This window comes from Ochotona princeps, chromosome 10, assembly GCF_030435755.1.
Source record: "Ochotona princeps isolate mOchPri1 chromosome 10, mOchPri1.hap1, whole genome shotgun sequence".
Classification (NCBI taxonomy): Eukaryota; Metazoa; Chordata; class Mammalia; order Lagomorpha; family Ochotonidae; genus Ochotona; species Ochotona princeps.
This window is the reverse complement of record NC_080841.1, coordinates 78,083,924-78,102,152: the sequence shown is the minus strand read 5'-3', so window position 1 is coordinate 78,102,152 and position 18,229 is coordinate 78,083,924. Positions and strand designations below refer to the sequence as shown.

The 18,229-nt window shown below is 42.1% G+C and overlaps 1 protein-coding gene across 1 annotated transcript in view; it reads left to right on the top strand.

The window, feature by feature from the left end:
* The first annotated feature begins 493 nt into the window (after positions 1–493).
* Positions 494–18,229, top strand: part of LOC131481290 (zinc finger protein 157-like) — a 32,284-nt gene continuing 14,548 nt past the window's right edge. The window contains exons 1-2 of the mRNA XM_058669678.1: positions 494–654; positions 12,052–12,109. Of these exons, the coding sequence (XP_058525661.1) occupies positions 12,074–12,109 (36 nt within the window). The 5' untranslated portion in view covers positions 494–654; positions 12,052–12,073. The remainder of the gene's footprint in view (positions 655–12,051; positions 12,110–18,229) is intronic.

Sequence of the window (18,229 nt, the reverse complement as noted above, 5' to 3'; positions counted from 1 at the left end):
ATGGAACACTATGAAAATAAAAATACAGACCAGGAAATGAACATGAGTAGCAGAAATGAGATTGAAAAGATTAATTTATATATTTTCAAGTATAGTTCAGTTGGGCATTTTAAAAGGTTGAATGAACTAATGGGAAAAAAAGCAAATGTAAAGGAAGAAAAGTCCCAGAATCTGTTGAACATTTAGTGAGGTGCATCTGAGACTCCTGCCATCTGTTTATGGGTTTCCAGACTTGAACCTGAAGCAGGGAGGAAAGGAGAGGCCAGGAGATGGACTGATGTGAGAGGCGACAGCGGCCCCTGCTATTGGAAGGCTCAAACTGCAAGAGAGGAGGCCACTTCCAGCCTGAGGTGAAGCCCCACCTCTCCTTCCCCCTCCCTCCAGAATCCTACCTGACTGGCTTCTGCCCTTTGTGATTGTGATTGGCTGCGCATTGTCTGACGTCATGCGTAGTCAAGGTGTGTGGGAGCTGTCCAATCAGGCGTGTCCAGGAAGCCCTGTGGCAGCAGGCTGGAGGTTGTTGTGGGTGCCGCCATAGCCGCGTTGCTGGTTGTGCTGGTGGAGAGGCGCAGGTGGCTGAGGCAGTGCTGCCCTGTGAGCTCCCTCCCAGCAAGAACCTCTGCAGGACCCCCGACTCATCAGAAGCTGGGAAGGGTGAGTGTGTGAGAGCATCTCCTGAGGCCCCAGGGCGGGCGGGGGCCTGGTGGGGGAACTTAAGGTCCTCACTCTGCAGCACTGACCTTGAACACTAGGACTCCCAGTTGAATCCACTGTGCAGGGAGGAGGGGGGACTGCCCGGGGACCATTCGACCTTCGGGTTGGGCAGGATTTCTTTGTTCTTTATGTAAAGGTATATTTTGAGTTGATGAAGAGTGCCTCGAACCCCCAGCTGAGTCCTCAGTGAAGCTCCTGCTAAGGGTCTGGGGCAGTTTTCTTGTTGCTGACACCAGACCAGCACAGACTCCAGCAGTCAGAACAAACAGCCTTGTTTTCCTGGGAGTTTTGCTGCAAGGTTGAGGGGCAGCATGTGGTGCTGGCGTTGTGCTTGGCAGAGGCCTGGGGTGGCGCAGCGCCCTTGTAGACAAGCTCTTTGAAAAAATCCTTTGTCAATTGAAGTCTCGGTGTCTTGGTGTCTTTGATCTTCCATCCCCAAAGGTGACTAAATCCTAGTACTGTCTGACGTTTGTGATTTCTTAAACTGAAACTTTTAAAGTGATATGGTATGGTAAATAGATCTTAAAAAGGTCTTTCTTTTCTTTTTTTTTTTTATTGTTTTATTTGTATATGTTTAAATGAAAGTTCAAGTAAGAGAAATGGCCAGGCGCCTTGGACTACTGGCTAAAGTCCTTGCCTTGAGTGCCCTGGGATCCCATTTGGGTTGGGCGCCGGTTCTAATCCCGGCAGCCCCGCTTCCCATCCAGCTCTGTGCTTGTGGCCTGGGAATGTAGTCATGATCGGCGCAAGGCCTTAGGACCCCTGCACTCCCGTGGGAGACCCCAGAGAGTCCCTGGCTCTTAACTTCGGATTGGCACAGTGCTGGCTGTTGCAGCCACTTGTGGAGTGAATCAGCGGACAGTAGATGTTTCTGTCTCTCCTACTCTCTCTCTCTCTCTCTCTCTCTCTCTCTCTCTCTATATATATATATATATATATATATATATATATATATATGACTGCAATAAAAATAAATGAATCTTACAAAAAATAAGACACAGAGATCTTCTACCCACTAGCTCACTACACAGGTGGCTAAAATAATCAGTGCTGGACCAAGCTGAGTCCAGGGGCATGCAGCTTCCTCCAGGTCTTACCTGTGAGTGATCAGGGCCCAGGCACTTGGTTGATCTTCCACTTCTTTTCCCAGGAGATTAACAGCTGGGAAAAGAATTGGAACAGCTGATTCCATATGGGATGCTGGTGTTGCAGTTGGCAACTTTACATATTATGCCCCAATGCTGGCCTTTGCTTTAGATTTTGATATGATGACAGTACTTGTCTTGCTTTTCATTTCTCATATGCTAATTCATTGCAATTGATTTGCATGTGGGACAATACTACGTTACAGACTGGGGATAAATTCTGATGGTGTATGAAGTATGAATAGGGTAGAATGTTTGCAATCTAACATTTCCTTCATGTACACTTATTTTGTGTTTCTCTTCGATTTGGTGTGACTTATCTTCTTCATGTAGTGTTAACTGAGATCTCTAATCACATTGCTGAGTAGCAGTTCCCACTGACTGAGTAGTTATACTGTTGTATTAACTAATACTCATCACTGTCAGTCAGTGTGGACTTTCCTTTGTTCTTCTATGAGATTTACATTTAAAGAATGCGCTGCTCTATTTCGAATCACTCGGAAGAAACATGTGATCCTCATAATTGTGTGTGAAAAGCTGCACCAGACATCCATGCCAATTTGCATTTTGCAATTATTTTTCTCTTATCATTTCAAACAAGTAATTCTTGTTAGTATGTTTCATTTATAAGTGTCATGGAGAGAGAGAGTGATGTAGCATCTGCTAATTAATTCTTTAAATTCTTGCAAGATTGTGACAGGGTAAAGCCAAAAATAGGAGCCAGGAACTAAATCTCTGTCCATTTTAGCAGGTGCAAGGACTTGCATACTTGAGAAATTTCTTGTTTCCATCCAGAAAGTCAAATTGCAGCAAGATGGAATTTGTTGTGGAGCCGTAACACAAACACAGGAACCAGTGTAGGGTGAGTGTCTGCTAAGCAGTTTCTCATCCACTCTACTAGATGCCCACATCTCCTCACTGTAACTGAATATGTTGGATGGTTGCATATTCTGTCCTGTATTAGGATATCATGGATATATCTTCTAAGTTTTTCCTTGAGTAGTTTCCCTGGAGTCTGTAAACTGTATTTGCAAATAATGCAAACCCAATTGCAAATAACACTGTCTCATTTCTTTTTTTTTTTTTTTTAATTATTTATTATTTAACTTCAGTAATTACATTGTATTATGTGACACAGTTACATAGATACTTGGGTTCTCCCCACCCCTCCCCAAACCCTCCCACCATGGTGGATTCCTCCACCTTGTTGCATAACCACAGCTCAAGTTCAGTTGAGATTTCCCCATTGCAAGCGTATACCAAACATAGAGTCCAGCATCTTATTGTCCCGTCAAGTTCAACGGTTTCTGAGGTATACCCTCTCTGGTCTGATGACAGAGCCAGCAGAGTATCATCCCAGTCAATTGAAAGCTCCAACATACCATCAGCAAAAATTTACATCATTATGGAATTAATTGACATAGTAATGAGTAACCAATATGTTAAAAGTAAATGCGGGTTCCCAGCCACCTTCTGTGACCACCTCACCTATACTTCAATTTTAGTTTATACACAACATATAACATTCAAAACATAACATGTTATACATAACATCATATCATCTTAAATTAAGGCAAACATGTGGTATTTAACCTTTTGGGATTGGCTCATTTCCCTTAGCATTATGGTTTCCAGTTTGGCCCATTTGGCCACAAAAGAGGATTGGATAAGAAAGCTATGGTTCATCTACTCCATGGAATACTACTCAGCTATTAAAAAAAACAAAATACTGTCTCATTTCTTTAGAAATTCAGGTATACTCCCAGTTTCTTGAGAAGTTCTGGAATGATCCCAACTGTTTTCATTTATCCTATATGCTCTGTGTAATTTTTGTCATTCCTTTTACTTAGTATCAAGAGCAACAATCTTGTTCATTTTTGGTAGTATCAGTTTGAATAATAAAGATTTATATGTTCAAAGGAATCAGAATGGAGAAAGTAAAGGTTTATACCATCATTTAGTGTCAAATGTTTTTCTTTGAATGACTCAACATCCAAAATCACATTGTACTTTTTGATTAATTTCTCTATTATTTGTTTAAAAGAATGTGAGATACATCAGTTGTAATGTGCTGTTCACTTTGTGATGTAGCTCCCTTCTTTTTTTTTTTTTTAAAGATTTATTCATTTTATTACAGCCAGATATACAGAGAGGAGGAGAGACAGAGAGGAAGATCTTCCATCTGATGTTTCACTCCCCAAGTGAGCCACAACGGGCCAATGCGTGCCGATCCGAAGCCGGGAACCTGGAACCTCTTCCTGGTTTCCCACATGGGTGCAGTGTCCCAATGCATTGGGCCGTCCTCAACTGCTTTCCCAGGCCACAAGCAGGGAGCTGGATGGGAAGCAGAGCTGCTGGGATTAGAACCGGCGCCCATATGGGATCCCGGGGCGTTCAAGGTGAGGACTTTAGCCACTAGGCCACGCCGCAGGGCCCTGTAGCTCCCTTCTAATGTGCTTGGAACATAGAAAAAATGTCCCAGTTCCTTGGACACCTGCACACCTGTGGAGGATCAGAATGGAGTTCAGGCTCTTGGCTTTGTCCTGGACTTTGCTGCCTCTTGTGGCCACATGGGGAGTAAACAAGTGGAGGGAAGATCTCAGTCTGTCTGTCTTTGACTTTTGCTGTGTACTTTTCACATTTAAGCAAATAAGTAAATTGTTTTTAAGTGGGTAAGGAAAATCCCAGGGCCTATGAAAATTATTAGAAAGTGATAATAATAAAAGGTAAAAAAAAAAAAACAGTAAGATTACATTTTCTTGGAAAAGAAAAGAATTTAGCACAATAGCCTAGTTGCTACAGTAATAATCTTGCATATGTCAGAACCCCATAAGGGCACAAGTTTCTGTCCGAGCTGCTCTAATTACTATCCAGCTCCCTGCTTGTGACCTGGGAAAAAGTAGAGGACAGCCCAAAGTCTTGAGACCCTGCATGTGCATGAGAGACCCAGAAGAAGCTCTTGGCTCCTGGTTTCAGATCAGCTCAACTTCGGCTGTTGTGGCCATGTGGGCAGTGAGCCAGTGGATGGGAGATGGGAGATGTTTCTCTCTGGTCTCCTCTCTGTAAATCTGAATTTGCAGTGAAAATGAATAAATACTTTATAAAACAACAATTCAATAAAGAGTTTAAAAAGCAATAAACATATTTTATGCTGTGTAGATCGGGACAGTTTAAATTTTTTTAGATATTGTTACTGTGAAGAGATGATTCTGATTTTTAAAACCTTCACAGAAATTTGATCAACATGTACTTGAATACTATCGCAAGGCACAGTGCAGTGTTGTGTACATATACAGCCTAAGCTGAGTAAACCAGGTGCCCAGGCTTTCCATGTATCTTTGCTTTTACAGTAAACAGAGTGCTCTGTTCCAGTTCCCTGCATAAGCTTATTGCGAACTGTAGTCGCCACACACTGGGATGGGACACTGGATCTTGTTCCTTCTGTCTCACTTCCTTTGCTACCTGTTCTACCTCCTTCCTTTCCCCAGGCCTCACTCTTCTCAGTCTGTTATAATCATGACTACCTTTTTTCTTTCTTTTTTAAGAATTAGTTCTTTTTTTATAGATTTATTTATTTTTATTGCAAAGTCAGATATATATGTAGAGAGACAGAAAGAGAGAATAGGAGAGACAGAAATATCTTCTGATGATTCACTTCCCAAGTGACCGCAACGGCCCGTGCTGTGCCTATTCAAAGTTAGGAGCCCTGAGCTCTTCTGGGTCTCCTACACAGGTCCAGGGCCCCAAGGCTTTGGGTTGTCCTTGACTGCTCTTCTAAGCCACAACAGGGAGATGAATGAGAACCAGTGCTGCCAGGATTAGATCCAGTGCCCATATGGTGTTTTGGCGCTTGCAAGGTGAGCACTTTAGCTGTGAGTCTACCATGTAGGGCTCTACTTTTTCTTAATCTGGATAAAGGTTCATTAATTTTGTCTTTGTTTTTTTTTTTTTTGAGTTGTGGTATATCTTTAATGCTGAACTTAAGGAGAAAACAGTAGACCTGAACGTGGACTAGATTTTAATATCTGAAGAATAATCTTTTTTTTTTTTTTTTTTTAGTGTCTAGAATTTATTTATTTATTTATTTATTTATTTTGACTTTTTTTTATTATTATTTAACTTCATTAATTACATTGTATTATGTGACACAGTTACATAGATACTTGGGTTCTCCCACCCCTCCCCAAACCCTCCCCAAACCCTCCCACCATGGTGGATTCCTCCACCTTGTTGCATAACCACAGCTCAAGTTCAGTTCAGATTCCCCCATTGCAAGCATACACCAAACATAGAGTCCAGCATCTTATTGTCCAGTCAAGTTCAACGTCTTCTTAGGTATACCCTCTCTGGTCTGAAGACAGAGCTAGCAGAGTATTATCCCAGTCAATTGAAAGCTCCGTCATACCATCAGCAAAAATTTACATCATTATGGAATTAATTGACATAGTAATAAGTAACCAACATGTTGAAAGTAAATGCGAGTTCCCAGCCACCTTCTGTGACCACCTCACCTATACTTCAATTTAGTTTATACACAACATATAACATTCAAAACATAACATGTTATACATAACATCATATCATCTTAAATTAAGGCAAACATGTGGTATTTAACCTTTTGGGATTGGCTCATTTCCCTTAGCATTATGGTTTCCAGTTTGGCCCATTTGGCCACAAAGAACTGCATTTTGTTTTTTTTAATAGCTGAGTAGTATTCCATGGAGTAGATGAACCATAGCTTTCTTATCCAATCCTCTGTTCAACATACCGTATGATCCAGCAATAGCACTCCTAGGAATATATCCAGAACAATTGTTTTATGAGAAACCAACATGCACTCCTATGCTCATAGCAGCACAATCAGTAATTGCAAAAACATGGAAGCAACCTAATTTTGTCTTTTAAAAAATCATTCCAATTTTAGTATATGTGCTGCCGAAGCGAGCACAGAAAATCAATATTTCCATTGTCTTCAGTATTGCTTAATATAGTTTATTCATTTCTTCACCAATCATTATTTCTAAATTCCTTTTGCGACTCCTAAACATTTCTTTATTTTTCTAAGACTTTGAGCTCAGTACTTAAGTTGCTTATTTGACTTTTTGTTGTTGCTATTGTTCTTTAAGTGTTAGGCATCTGAAGTCGTAACCTTTGGTTTCTATATTACTCTGATGGGTTCTTTCTCATTGGCAGTAAGAAGTATAGTTGAAAAGAAGAGTGTGCTCTGTTTGCCATAAAAATATACTATCAAATGTCTGTCTTGAATCACAGTCATTCATTTCTTGTGTTTTTAATGATTGAAAGTCTAAGAGCAAGGTGGTAATCAATTTGGTGTCTGCTGAGGTCACTCCCTGGCTGCCTCACAGCCCCCACCTTCCTGTACCCTCACGTGGTGTTTCCTCTGTCCATGGGCATCCTTTTCTAAAGGAACCTAAGGCATTTTGAAACATTCACAATTACATAGTTTCTGATAATTACCTTCCTTAAAAAAAAGCATATTTGAAGAAAATTCAAGATTTGATCAAGACAGAGAGACTTAGTGTTATTTGACAATAGAACTGGTACCTCCCTCCTGCATCATGACCAGGTAAATTGCAACTGAGGACACAGCCCTCCTCCTGCTGACTGCCAGAAGATGACAGCTCTGCTTTTTTTTTATATATAATTAATAATTTTTTTTAGATTTATTTTAGTTTTATTACAAAGTCAGATGTACTTAGAGGAGGAGAGATAGAGAGGAAGTGGAGCTGCTGGGATTAGAACCAGCGGCCATATGGGATCAAGGTGAGGACCTTAGCCACTAGGCCACGCTGCCGAGCCCGACAGCTCTGCTTTTTCTGTGCTCAGTTGCCTGTTGCCAGAACCATGCTCTGGCTGAGTGATGCTGAAAGGTATGGGCCCAGGGCCTGCAAGGGTGATGAGGCTCTTGATTGATCCTGAGGACACCTAGATCCCATCTTCACCATATGCAGTGTCCACCTTGGGTGAATCTCTATAGAAGCAGCACATTTGCAGTGACTTTGGATTAGAAGTATTAAAGGTAATAGGGAGAAGTCCAGAGAGGACTGGGCCTCTTTTCTTTTTCTTTTTGGAAATATATATTCTGTTAAAATGTATTTTTATTTGAAAGGCAGCATTACAGAGAAAGAAGCAGAGACAGAGAGGGATCTTCCATCTGGTGGTTACCTCCCTAACTGTCCTCACAAGCTGAAGGTGGCTGGTGCTAGTTAAGAGCCTGGAGTTTATCTTAGCCCTCCAACATAAGCACAGGTGCTCAAGTACTTGGACCATCCTTACCTCTTTCCTAGCTATTAGCAGGGAGCTGGATTGCAAGCAGAACAGCCTAAGTTGAAGCAGCACTGATGGTGGATGCTTAGCCACAGGATGCTGGTGCCATCTTGTTGTGTGTTTGTGTTTTAGAGGCTAGGACAGAGAGCTTGGAGAGAGAGTACTCTCAGAAGCTGGTTCCCTACCCAGATTCTTGTCCCATATTAGATAATGTTAAAACTGGGAGCTAATGAGGCATGTATGGTAGCAGAGCAAGTTTATCAAGTGAAATGGATACCCATGTTATCTTTCAAGATTGCTAGCTCGGGCCCGGCGTCGTGGCCTAGTGGCTAAAGTCCTCACCTTGAAAGCCCCGGGATCCCATATGGGCGCCGGTTCTAATCCCGGCAGCTCCGCTTCCCATCCAGCTCCCTGCTTGTGGCCTGGGAAGGCAGTTGAGGAAGGCCCAATGCATTGAGATACTGCACTCGCGTGGGAGACTCAGAAGAGGTTCCAGGTTCCTGGCTTCGGATCGGCGCGCATTGGCCCGTTGTGGCTCACTTGGGGAGTGAAACATCAGATGGAAGATCTTCCTGTCTCTCCTCTTCTCTGTATATCTGGCTGTAATAAAATGAATAAATCTTTAAAAAAAAAAAAAAGATTGCTAGCTCAGTATTTGGCTACTTCTAATTAGCAACTTCCTGGTTAGACAGCAAAAACACGCCACCAAACTGGGTTTCTAACTATCCCAGTGGGAGCATGGATAATATTCCTCATTTCTAGCTTTGACTTGACTCATCTGTATACCTGACTTTCCAAATAATAATAATAATAATAATAATAATAATAAATCTTTAACCCAAAAGGAGTTCCTCCTTTCCAATTTTGGCTTGACTCAGCTTAATTCTTGTAAGTGTGGGTAGCATGAACCACCAGATGCAAGCTCTTTTTGCATTTCAAATAAATAAATAAATAAATAAACACATAATTGTTAGTAGTTAGAAGCTATGTGTTAAATCTAAGCATTCAACATAACTGAAATGTCTACTTGAACTTCACATCTCAGTGATGCCCCAGGGTGGATTTGTGCAGGCAGGTATAATGGAATCAGGCATGGTGTGTGTAGGAGGACATTGTGACCATAGGTCAGCGACCATAGTCAGCCAGCACAGGATTACAGTTGATGGCACAATATTTGTATGATAAACAACTGAATGGATGTCTTGTGTGTGACTGATTGAATATCCTTTGCATGAGAACAACTGTATGGCTACCTTTTGTATACCTGATGAGATATCATTTGTATAAAAACAGTTGACTGGGAAGTAATATACAAGGCAAAAGGACTTGCGAACTAAGGCACAGAAACAGTTGATGGTTCTGTTGATGAACTAAGTATCTCTACCCTAATCCTGTATGACCCTCAGCATATAAAGTCTGTTGCCCCTAATAAATTTTGGCTATTGATCATCAGTCAGTAGTCCAAGCGTGTTATTATCGGCTCTGTGCACCAAGTCCATCGCTGCAGGACAGCGACAGTGTGTGCATTCAAACCAGGCACTCTGGGTTGTGTTGGTCCCAAGCAGTAATGTTACTACTATGAGCAACTCTAGTAAGCTTTAGAAGGTAAAAATAGCTAAAAATTGATGGTGGTGATGGTTCTAACTGAAAAATAATGAATTTTTTGTAAATTGTTATTCATTCTTATGTGATTTTTAACATTGTAAAAGGATGCAATAAATTATTTCAAAATTTTCAAGTTTATTTTACTATCATACTCCAACCCACATTAAACATGATATTCCTTCTTATGGTATTTTGCATTTGAATATAAATGTAACCATAATGGATGGTCACACATAGTGACATGAATTACAGTGATTGTTTCAGGTCCAGAGTTTTGGGGAAAGGGAACATTAATGTGCTTGTCTGTTGAAGAATAAGTTATAAAATGAATTAATTTAAAAATAACTACAGTTAGGGCCCAGTATGCTGGTCTGGAGGCTAAAATCCTCACACTGAACATGCCGGAATCCCATATGCACCAGTACTAATCCCGGCAGCCCCGCTTCCCATCTAGCTCCTTGCTTGTGGCCTGGAAAGTAGTCATGGTCGGCCAAAGGCCTTGTGACCCTGCACTCGCATGGGAGACCTGGAAGGATTTCCTGGCTCCTGGCTTCACATCAGTGTATACTGGCCTTTGCAGTCACTTGGGGAGTGAATCATCGGGTGTAAGATATTAAAAAAAAATATGGACAGATACCTAAGGTAGATAAGAATATTTTTGGTAGTAATGAGTCAAAAAGACTAACCTTTAGTGCTCGCGTTGTGGTGTAGTGTGTTAGATCACTGCTGGTCATATAGCATAGAAAATTGCAGTAAAGGAAATCCAAGAGCCCATGGATCATAAAATTAAATATAAAATAAAGAGAGAAAAAAAGGAAGTAGAATGCCCAACTGTGTATAAAAATGTCAGTTGTAGAAGTGTCTTTGTGAAGTTCTCTTAATTGAATTTAAAATGTAATTCTTTGCTACTCAGCAAGATATATCCACAAATCAACTTAAAATATGTTGTTCTAGATGAGGTGTGTTTCTTTGCAACCATTTTTATAAATACTATGTATATTTAAAAGGTGAATTGCAGAGAAAATGGGTTGATTCACTCCCAAGATGTCAGGGCCCTGCCATGCTTAGTCCAGCAACAGGAATGCTTCTAGGTTTCCCAGAGGATTCTTGGAACCCACCTACCGTGTTCCAGGCACAATAGCAGAATACTGCAATGGAAGTGTTACATGGCCAGTAGGCATAAATAAGGGATTTGGGTATCAGATATGATCTGTCCCAAGCAGCAGCCCAGCTTCCTGGTTCAGGACATTGACTCATTTGAATCTAATGGTTTTCTCTTGCTGTTTCCATAATGTAACTATTTAATGAGGTAAAATAAAAAGATTTCTCAAACTATGTTGCTGTAATATTTATGGATGTTCTATGGGCTAAGGCAAATGAAATGGCAAAGTCAAGTGTTGTTGAGGGTTTAGGAACTGGAAAGTGTCATTGAAGACTGAGGACCTTTCATTTGGAACAATTACTAGAAAACTTAACAGATTTAATATTATATTCAATTTTCACATATAGTTATACACAAAATTACTTTGAATGTAGAAATGTTGAAGTACTTAATGCCATCCAGTTATTTTTCTGAAGCATACATTTTAGTGACAATATGATTTTCCTATGGTATTTTGTAATGTGAACAATACTTGTTGAAAAAATAAGTCAGTGCTTTGCAGTAACATTATGATTGTTTTAATTTGTAAAAACTTTCATTGGAAAGTCAGATTTACAGTAACAGAGAATAAAGATTTTCCATCTGCTGCCTCACTCCCCAGGTCACCACAGTGGCTGGAGCTGAGCCAAATCAGAAGCCAGGAGCTTCTTGTGAGTTCGTCTCGTGAGCTTCTTGTGAGTCTACCATATGAGTGCAGTCTCACAAGGTATTGTTCTGTCCTTGACTGCTTTCACAGGCCACAAGCAGGGTGCTTGATGGGAAATATAGCAGCCAGGATAAACACCAGCATCCATATGGGATCCCTGTAGGTGCAAGGTGCAAGGTGAGAAATTTAGTCACTAGGCTACAGTGCCAGTCCCAGGAACATTATTTTTACATAAGTAGTAATTATTTGCATTGACCTAATGATTACTTAAGTTTAATCACTGCCAATTATTGAAATTATTGATACTGTTTCAAGGATGCCTTCTTGGCGCTTGTAAGGCACTATTCTTGCCCAGGGAAGCTGATGGCTTTTATTTTCCAGCCACTGTGTCTGCCTCCAAGTTGACGTTGCTTAGCACAGTGGGAACCACTGAAGAGGCTAGGAACAATCAAGACCAATGCATAACTCCCTGTCTCCACCTTCTCTTGCAGGTGTAGCCCTGCAGACTGCTACATGCTTCCCAGGCTGGAGAATATAAACACACCTTCAGTAAGTTGTTTGTTTACTTCTCAGTTTGTTTTCCATGGTATGTAAGGGGCATGATGATAGTTTTTAAACTAAAATGAAAAAAGTGTGAGAGGAAGAAGGTAAAATTTTGATAACTAAACATTGGAACTGTCAAAGCTGATTGAAACTTCCTCTCCAGGTTTTCTGTTTTAAATATATATTTTAAAGATATATATGTATATACACATATATATACATATATACATATATATATATATATATCCTTTAAAAAGATGTATTTATTTTTATTGCAAAGTCAGATATACAGAGAGAAGGAGAGACAGAGAGGAAGCTCTTCCATCCGATGATTCACTCCCCAAGTGACTGAAATGACCTGTGGTGAACCAAATGAAGCCAGGAGCCCAAATACTCTTCTGGGGCTCCCACATGGGTGCAGGGTCCCAAAGCTTTGGGCCATCCTTGACTGCTTTCCCAGGCCACGAGCAGGCAGCTGGATGGGAAGTGTAGCTGCCGGGATCAGAACTGGCACCCATGTGGAATCCTGGCATGTTCAAGGTGAGAACTTATCTGCTAGATGACTGCAATTTGCCCTGAGATATTCACAGTAAGTTAACAGCGGTATTAAAATGAGTTCAACAGGGTAAGGGTGTGTCAGTATGGTGGGGTGAATGCATGTAATTACAGTGCACCTCATTCTAGTCCTGGCTACTCCACCAGTTCAATCCATCCTCCTACTAATGCATCTGAGAAGCATCTGGTGGTGGTATAAGTATTTGCATATGTCACACCCATATGTGAGATGCAAGATGCGGACCTGGAGTCAGTCTGACACAGTCACAGCTAGTAAATGCATTCAGAAAAAAAAATGCATAAAACATTTGTTTTTCTGTCATTCATCCTGTCAAGTGAATAGTGATATTGTAAAAACAGTGTAAATATCTTTCCATCTAGGTTCAGGGTTCCTTTTCCAGTAGTGGTATTTAAATTATGCAAAATGCCAAATAACATCATCGTATATCAGGTATGGGATGAGGAGGAGGTTCAATGGGAAAACCAACCTGACTTTTGATTTCCAGATTTATTTAAACAATCCTTGTGGCATGTTTTGAGATAACATGCTACACTGTTGCGTGCAATGCCAAAATTCCAAGTAAGGACCAGTTAAGTCCCTGATGTTTACCTTCTGATCTACTTTCCTGCTCATGTGCTTGGGAGATAGCAGAAAATGTGCCAGTTCCTTGGACACCTGTACCCCTGTGGAGGATCAGAATGGATCCTCCACAGGAATGCTGCATCTCGTGGCCACATGGGGAGTAAACAAGTGGAGGGAACATCTTTGTCTGGCTGGATTTGAGTGTTCCTCTGTAACCTTCACTTTTAAGTAAGTAATTTTTTTTAAAGGAATTTAAAAACCACTACACTTTATACTCTGTAGATTGGGAACTGTTTGGTTTCTTTTTAATTGCTTTTAGTTTTGGTGATTGTTACATAGTTGTTTGGGGTGGTGGGTCAAGGCTACAGCAAGTTAGATGAGATCACCATTACCACATTCTCTCTCTCTTTTTTTTTCTTCCTGTATCTGGGGGAAGGGAGGACATACAGGGAGAAGCCACACCCAGCCTCCCAACCATTGCATCAGCCCTGATGTGGAGCATGCTCTGAGGGTGCTGCTCATGAGATTTTGATAGTACAACAGAACTGAGTTACTGCCAGTCTTGCCATTCCAAGCACAATGAAATCTGTCCAGAATCCACTGGTTGGTACAGTCCATCTTAGAGTCCCCGTTTACCCACATATTCACCTCCAACACTTGTCGGGGTAGTTGATCGGTTTGTTCTGTTCTTTGTACTCTGTTATGGTACCCAGTGTACACTGCATGCTCCAATGTATTGCCATATCCTCCATGTGCACCTGAATATGCTGTTCACTGCTCCATCGAAGCCACTGAGGAAGCCTGGCTCTGACACATACCCTCCATGATCAGTCCATGGAACCCGCAGTTCTCTCCATGGTTGGAGTTCTGAATCCAGTGATTCAGTTGGGGGAATCCCCAAAGAAACTTGATCTGATGTGATCCCAGACCTGATTCTTGTGTGTGCATGCCAGTAGGGGGTCCAGCACATTCCATCACCCCAATCAGCTTAAGCACATGTTGGTAGTTGATATTGCTGGATCAGATCTGCCTCCAGCCCTCTCTTCTGTACATACCAATGAGTGTTGCAGTCTATCAGAGAGGTGCTCACTGTTTCCTTCATGGTCTCTCTCCCATTCCTGGATCTTGCACTCTCCAGGTGTTTCTGCAGTTTAGTTTGAAAAAGCTTACTCTCCCCTGCCCCCCACTGGAGCATCATCTGCTAGGTGATGCTGTAGCAAAGCCCATCCAACCCAACCTTCACCCACTCTGGCTTATGCACGTACCAGTAGGTACAGTCTGCCCACCTTGCATTTTCGCTGTTCCACTAAACATGCAGGCCAACATGTGTTGTAGCCCTGCCCGGACTGGTCTGCCCAAATACCAGCTCTCACATTCACCAGTATGAGTTGTGGCTCAGTAGGCAGAGCTCCCTGCAGCCCCCCTACTGGGTTGGCCTGCTTTCCCGTGGGTCTCACTTGTAATGGTTATGTGCTGTGGCCCAGTCTGGCATAGCATAGCTCACACCGGCATTTGCCATTGAGTGCTACAGCCTGGCCCAACCCAGCTTGCCCCCAGTGCAAGCTCACATAGGTGGGAGCTACAGCCTAGCCAGTCCAACCAGTCACCAGTCCCATCCTTAATGTGAATTGCGTGGTGTTGTGGTCCAACTCAGCATGATCCACATACCATTCTCTCATTTTTGCCACTGGGTGATATGAACTGGCCTAGCCTGGTTTGTCCCAGACTTGGGCCAAAGGTATGCCCTTGGGTACCATAACCTGGCCTGGCCTAGGCTGCTCCCTGTCATGGTTCTTGAGCTCATCTGCAGGACTGTGTCCCAACAGAGGAATTCCACAAGCTCCTCCATGAGAACTTATCCCAATGCCAGTTCAGTGGGATCATGGTCCAGCCCTACTTTGTCCATCTCCTGTCTTAGCAGGAACAGTGGCCTTTCCTGATTGACCCTCAACCCATTCTGGTTTTTTCTGTTGGGTATTGCAGCCCAGGCCAGGATTGTCTACACCCAGACACAGCTCATACATAGCTCAGCTGGGAGAGATGTAGCCTAGTCATCCTACATTAAGCCTTGTTCTCAAGAGCCCAGTGTGTGTTGGAGTCTAGCTCAGTCTGCACACACCAGACCTAGTCCACACTTGTGCCAAATAAACTGCAGCCATGTCCAGACCAGATAACAGCCCCTACTCAGACCCTCACACTCCCCAGTAGGAACCACAACCCAGTCAGTGTATACCCTTAGCTCTCCAACAAGGCCTGTTCCCAGCCATAGATCTTGCTTGTGCCAGTGGTTGCTCTGACCCAGCTTGGCATAGTCCCTCACCTGTCTTGGCCTTTGCTTTCAAATGCTGGAGCCTGGGCCAAGCCCAGCCTGCCCCAGTCCCAACTCTTGCTGGTGGATACTGTAACCTGCACTGGCTCAGTCTCTTCCCATTCTGACCCATGAAAGTTGGTAGGTGTGACAGCCTCGCTGAAATGGCCCATACTCCAGCCTGGTTTCTGTACTTACTGGTGAGTTAAGATTTGCTTGGCCCTGCCTGGTCTGCCCCCTTGCACAACCAGCCCACACATTTGCCAATAGGTGGAGCTAAGTTGCCCACCTTGCCCACCTAGCCCAACCCCCAGACTTGGATCATGTGCTCACCAGCAGGAGCTATGACCCAGCAGGAGAGTTTCCCAAGTTCTCCTACTCTGCTGACTCCCAGACCTGGATCTCACTCATGTCAGTTGGTGCTAGGCCCTCGCCCGGCATAGGTTGCCCTTCCATCTTGCCCTTGTAAGAGCTTATGAATGTTGTCGCCCAGACTGCTGCACACCCTCTTTTAGGATGCATATGCTGGTGCTGTAGCCTGGACCTGCCTGGATTATTCTCGGAGTCTGTACCTGCGAATGTTGACAGGTTCTATGATCACACCTGGCTCAACCTATCACCCTCCCAGTTCTTGAGCTAACCAGTGGGACTTGTATTTCCACAACTACAGGCCCACATATCCCCTACAGAATTTACTCCTGGACCTGGTTCTCTCACATGCTGATGTCATGGCCCTGTCTAATATGACCCATCCCTGTTCTGACATTCAGTCAGGTAGTGGGGTCTAGCCCTCTCTGACAGATCCCCAGTCCTACCTTTTGCCTGGACTAGCATGTGGTGGTCAGCAATATTTCTTAGTAAGAATCCCTACTCAGGACTCCCATATGGGTTGGTGTATCAGTCTGACCCATACAGTGCTTCTAGTCTCTCCCCTCCAAACCACTATGTCTCAGTCCCCTCATTTTCCTGCAAGTGCATTGGCCCTGTCACTGGGTGTCCCTCAGGATTCATTCATTACCTACACGTACAGTGGCCTTATCCATGAATGTCCCTAGGTAACAATTCCACACCCCAAGACTCTAAAGCTCGCCCCTGGGTGAAGCTAACAGGTGAAGCCCGGTGCTGGTTGGTGCTTTGGCTACGCACAAGCCCAAGATTCACTTATCACTTGGCATCCATGGCTGTTGCTAGTGCTCGAAGTATGAGTCTGAGCTGACTCAGGTACCCCTGGCAGCAACCATGCTGCTGGCAGCTCCATTAACACAGCCCTGAGGTCCCTCCCATGTATCTTAAAAAATAATAATAATAAAGAAAAGAAAAGGAGAAAAAGAATATGCAGCTATGATGACACACTGGTATAGTTAACACATATTTGGCATTAACCAGGCCCAGGATGCCCACTAGCTCTTAGCAGATTTTCTCTCACCTGTGTAACACTTACCTAGGTACAATGCAAAACCACAGCTGCCTAGAGCTGGGGTGTTTAGTATCTTCTAAATAGATTTTAGTGTAAAGGGATGATTCTGATTTCTAAAAAAAAATCCAGTGAATTTTGATCAACATGTATTTGAATAATATCATAGGGTACAGTGTTTTATTTAAGTATATGCACAGCATCAGCTGAGTAAATCATGTGCCCAGGCTTTCCATGTTTGTTTGTTTGTTTGTTTGTTTGTTTGTTTTAAACAGCACACAGGGTCCTGCGTTCCAGTTGCCTTATCATTGTGAACTGTAGTCACCACGCACTGGGATGGAACACTGGATCTTGTTCCTTCTGTCTGTCTTTGCTACCTTTTTACCTCCTCCCTATCCCTGGTCTTCACTCTTACCAACCTGTAGCAATCACAATTATAAGCTTGCAGCTATTTTTAAACATTTATGTATGATAACATGTTAGTTTTTTCTACATTAGCCTTATTTTATTTCATTACATCCATGTTCATCTATTTTGTAACAAATAAGAATTTGTTGTTTTTAATGACTGAATGCAGTCTTTTGGCATTCATTAGGTTTCACTTTTAATAACATCAGGGGGATGTTGTATGAAATTGTATGAAACTTAGAGTCAAAATTAATTTAGTATCTTTTTTAGTATACTAATTTAGTATATTTTTATTTCTGTGCCTTTTATTTCCTTACCTTGTCTACTTTTGTGTGAATATTAAATTACATAGCAATAAAAAGTAGCATTCTAATGGGCAGCTGGAATCAGCAGCTGAAGCTTGGAATCCAACCAGGGTGCCCTAATGCAGAAGGTGTTTTAGCTGCTAGCTAAACATCCACTTCTGAAATTAGTAAATTTTGCTTTGTAAATGGTAATTTAGAAAAAATGAAAAGATAAGTTACAGAGAAGACTTTAAATGGACATCCAATTACATGTCATGGATATATCAATAAATCCTAGAAATTTATAATGATAAATTGATACAGATAAATGGGCCTAAATCATGATGCTTTAAATGTAAATTGTACAAATATTTGAAAAACCATTTGGTATTATTGCATGTGATCTTGCTTACTGTATGAAGAAGTAATTGTATAATGAAGATTAGCATACTAAGAAATGAAGATACATTGCAGTATGCTTCTCTACCCCTGAATAAAAGGAGGAATATTAATGAAATAGTATAGTATACCTTGACAAAATGATACTAGATTTTCTATCATTGACTTAAGCTAC